At 46.9% G+C, this 4,683-nt stretch overlaps 1 protein-coding gene across 1 annotated transcript; it reads right to left on the bottom strand.

Annotated features, from left to right (window-relative positions):
* Nucleotides 1-31: 31 nt before the first annotated feature.
* On the bottom strand, nt 32-806 carry Pmar_PMAR027006 (conserved hypothetical protein; the record flags this gene model as incomplete). Its single annotated transcript, XM_002785190.1, has 3 exons — nt 32-151; nt 191-372; nt 608-806. 3 exons carry the CDS (start codon nt 804-806, stop codon nt 32-34), a joined length of 501 nt encoding a protein of 166 aa, XP_002785236.1.
* Nucleotides 807-4,683: the final 3,877 nt, after the last annotated feature.

The raw sequence follows: 4,683 nt of genomic DNA, 5'->3' as shown, positions 1-4,683 counted from the left end.
CTCGTCCCGACCGGCACTACTCTGGAATCCCTCATGGGAGTGGTTGATGCATGTCTCCTATCAAATTTATCAGAAATCGGACCGCATCAGCGTCTGTGACTTGTACCGGCAACCTCGCCGATGACATCATCAATCTATCTTTCTGCGAGATCTAAACATAAACACTTTTTGCATATAATTCCCCCCAAACTTCTACCTTAGACGTATCCCCCTTAGCTTGATCGTAGAAGAGCTTCAAAGCTTCTAATAAGCACTGGCCTTGAGGACAGGTGATTTCGTTGACCACCAAAGTGTTTGAGAAAGGTTCGGGTTGTGATAAGAAATGAAGTCGCGTGGACCATGGGATGGACGATTCAGCCTTATGAGCCCATCCTGAAAAAAGAATCTACTCTAATTAGTATTGGGAAATATGTTTGCTGTTACGAGGTCAGCTCGAGAGTTTCCCGAATGGTAATGAAAGTCTACAGAAACCAATGAGAATTTCCAGAAAATTTTCATATTGTCACCAACATTTGCCCAATTTTCCCCGCACACTGAGCCTAATAGTTAGCGCTTCAATCCAACATCCCCAAGGCCCCCGGTTCAAACCAAGTACATATCCATTTACCTGCGTCCTCCACAGCATCCTTCCCTTGAAGGAGCCTCTTCAACTGATTAGAAGCTCTACTATCCAATGCCGACATAGCCACCATCCCCACTGCTTCATGACCATCAATATCCCAACCCTCCACAACAACAACCATGGCCAACATCATCAAGATACTCCTGCAGAGCATCTTGCGCACGCTCAAGGTTTTAGAAATCATCCGCGAGGAAAACTAAGCTGAAACACCCTACAGACAACAACTGATAAGTTCTCACTGAAAATCAAACACAAACCGCTATAAGCAAGCTTCGAAATGATAATACGTCAGTTTGCTCACTGAAATATTTTCACCACAACATACCACACCATCGTCACTTCCTAGTCCCGACTCGCCCTGCCGCTTCAGTTGACTCCCTTTAATCTCGATAGCCCTCTTGCCGAGGTCAGAGAGGCCATGAGATCCTCACTGATGAGAATCACAAGCGGCTCAAGTGAACTGATATCTATACCAGATTTAACGACTTTTGGAGAGAACTGAAGACCAAACGGTAAACACACCATAAGAGGGAACCCCAACTCCTACTGCATATGGGAACTCCTCTACGAGATCATTTCTAATGATACCGGCGGATATGAGATACCAATACTACTACTACCCAACTTGTCCAACCCTTCCTCTCTCTGCCAGTCACTTCATAGATATCCAAACCGGCCAGTGTTGTAGACCTCTCCAGCCCAGTTTATCAACGATTTCTGCTGCTGCTGCCCGAATGATATACCGCGGTACGTTTTCCTCGTATTTTAACTTTGTATTTTCTACAGAATTCAACCACTGCAATAGGGAGATTAACCTACATCTTGCCAATGGTATGTCGTTGCACAACATCACTGTGTCGTTTTCTACCACCGACTTGAATTTCCCTCTCTACCAAAACCATGAGATGCCTCTGGCCTTATTAACCATACCGGAAATGGGATTAGATGCTCTCAAGAAGAGTAAAGGGTTCATCCTTCAAGGCCGATTCTCGGCCGTACTTAAATCTGCTGGTCTACTCCTATGATAATCCCGTCGTTCCTGTTCTTCTGTGCCATTTTTGAGCATGTTACGACAGTTTCTCGGCCACAGTTGAGTTGATAATAAGTAGAGTGAACATTGATGGCACATCAACAGTAGTAGCCAGGACCAATCTTACCCAAGGTCCAGCAGGCGACTCTGATGCAATATGAACATTTTGGCCGATTCAATATCGGAGTACACAAGATTGCAGGAAGCATCATCGACCCATAGGCTTAGATTAGCTCAGGCCCATGGACTAGGGATACACCGTAGAGATGATAAGGGTGCTCACGTACGGGGCAGTAGAGGTTGAACATTGGTGATGAGGTCGAGGTAGATATCGGACAACAACGGAAGGCCATTGGAAATACGACAGACAACCACCTAATCCGAGGCGATGGCGTTGAGGAAAGCGAGATGTGTGTAAGATCCCAAGGTAAGTAGTCACCGATGGGAAAAGTAAGTGAAAGCTTACCGGTTTACCGGTGCCCTATGATAGGGCCCCTATGATTCCCGCCGGCGCCCCTGAAAAACTTCGCTCGCCCCTAAATTACTCATTTTGCCTGTTACCCTACAATGTAGGGCCTTCACGAAGCTTGTGGAGTGTAGAGTGGTGCAAAAACAGGACCGTGACGCGCTCACCCGCGAAGCTAGTTACTCTGAGCCTGTGTATTTTGTGTGATATTGTTGCTGCTGGTCCTAACTGTTAGTGTGAGGCTTATTGACATCTTACTTTATCAGCTATCACTGATAGCCTATCAGTTGCTGGTGAGCGTCCTGGCTCCTCTTTCCTACCCTCTGCCAGTGGCAGACTGCCACCCGGTAGTTTCTGGTTGTCTGCATCTTGACGTGCAATCTTCAACTGTGTGAGGATGGCCGTCCGATGGCCACAGATGAAGTCGGCAGGGCGGGACGAGTTGAGTTAACGAGTTTTGGGTGGGAAGCTGCGATCGGGCCTGTGTTTGCATCTATGATGCTTGCACAGTCCCTTAAGCGCCTGCGGCGTTGCCTTGCCCCTATCACTCTGGTGTTGGATGGGATGTGTTCTGAAAAGTATGTAATTCATCTGCCACAACACTAAGACTTCGTATAAGAATGACAGCGTCACTTCTGCAACTCAGTATAAAAATATTCAACTTCATTTTGATGATCAAAATTCGTTTTGTCAAAACTTGATCAAAATTTGATCGCTTAAAATATTCTCACTCTCCCTTAGAGAGTAATCTCTCTTTCAGTGCTTCTATACAGCACAAATCCGGCGAAAACGAGGAGAATGGAGTGTGTGTCTACCACAACCACCACATCATGCACATTCGCATGGGTCGGGCTCGGCTTCTTCAAGATCAGTTCTATCAGACGCAGCTAAAGCAGTCATATTAGAGGAGCTGCGACATAGTATGAAACCTCGGGGGACAACGAGGCCATTAAGGGAGCGCGGAATTTTCCGAGGACACAACAGCGCGGTCACTAGGAACGATGTGGAAAAAGCTGTATACAATGCTCGTGCATACATGAAACGGAGATTGGAGAACTCCGAGGAGGGCACGGGCTTCACTATAGCTTCAGTAAGAGCCTTCGCTGAGGAACATTCAGATCGTCCCGAAGATCCTGACACTGCTTTCTGCCTTGACGACGCTATCATCCCCGGAGGTTTCTTCTATTTCGTATTCTCCTGCACGAGGCTACTGTGAGCGAACACCGGATACGACGTGATTACCTGTGACTATACGCCGCCTCCAAACCGATTGGGACTTCCCCTCCTTAATCTCGGAGGTTTGGATCCTACCGGTCACCTCAAACCTGTCGCCTTCGCCATAACGAGCGACGAAACACATGAATCCGCCTCCAGAGTCCTCAGAAGCGTTCGACGCCATGCTCAACTGCTTCATACATCATTCGATCCTCATATCATAGTATCTGATAAGGCGGAGGTATCAGCAAAGCCTACCGTGAGGTGAGCCGAGCATTAATTCACTGTTACTGTTGGTTCATAACAAAGGGAATTCATTTTTTCGATAGTGGTCATTATGGTCGTCGTACATTGTGTTGCCGGTCGTTGTGGTGATTGTGATTGTGGTCTCGGTGATAATCGTAGTAGTCATAGGCGCGAGTGATATTCGATCATCTCAGTGTCCGTCCGTCAATTGTCCTCTGTAAGGTAGCATGAACTATAGGTGTTTAGATCCCCCTTGTCAAAGGGCCTTTGGTAACAACGTCTGCACTGGTTGGTGTCCTGTACGTTAATTACTTCATCTTGCAAAGGCTTATTTCATTCTCGGTAAAATCAATCCCATCCATTAACCCTTTGGAATATATGGATCGTATGCACCGATCAGTCACTGCACTGTGCATATATTCACCTGCGTTAGAGGCGAACAACTGTACTGAAAACCCAGGCTGCAATGAGAATGAAAGTCGACGACGGAAGAACCTGCTGAAGTGTGTTGGACCGAATAGCCCCAAATTGGGGCCCCCAATCTGTAACAGATAATCTGTTAATAGTCGACCGCTACGCGGAGTCTGTCACCAATGGTGACTCACCATGACATAGCAACTGGTCATCTGATGTCAGAGGGATACGTAGGTGTAACACCTAATTCGCGGGTCGACAGTGTCATACGTAGGATTATTTTCTGAATTTAGGCGGATATCGTCTTCACTGAAAATAATGTGGCGAGTTCAGGATTGGCTCGTGACTATGTCGTTCTGAACTCGCTATGTCGTTCGTTTCTTGAGAAATACGGGTCGTAGTAGTCATTCTTATTAGTATTTTGTAGTTATTGTATACAGATACTCTACCGATTGGGAAGGTTACTTTCGCGATTGTGATGCTAGATGTCGCTACGCTTACATTCACGTCATGCCGTTCGCAGTTGATGGAGGTTCTGTGATGGGAGTTTTGGCAATATGTCACGGACGAGGGTGGATCTCACAAACCCATGTGGGAAGCAGTCCACGTCCGTGACGCATTCAGTGCCCGGGATAAAACACGGCTATACCAATCAGCCACCGTGCAGATCCCGGGTGAATGCCCCCCATC

The sequence above is a fragment of the Perkinsus marinus genome (genome assembly GCF_000006405.1).
Source record: "Perkinsus marinus ATCC 50983 genomic scaffold scf_1104296933332, whole genome shotgun sequence".
Taxonomy (NCBI): Eukaryota; Perkinsozoa; order Perkinsida; family Perkinsidae; genus Perkinsus; species Perkinsus marinus.
This window is presented reverse-complemented; position numbering and strand designations above follow the sequence as displayed.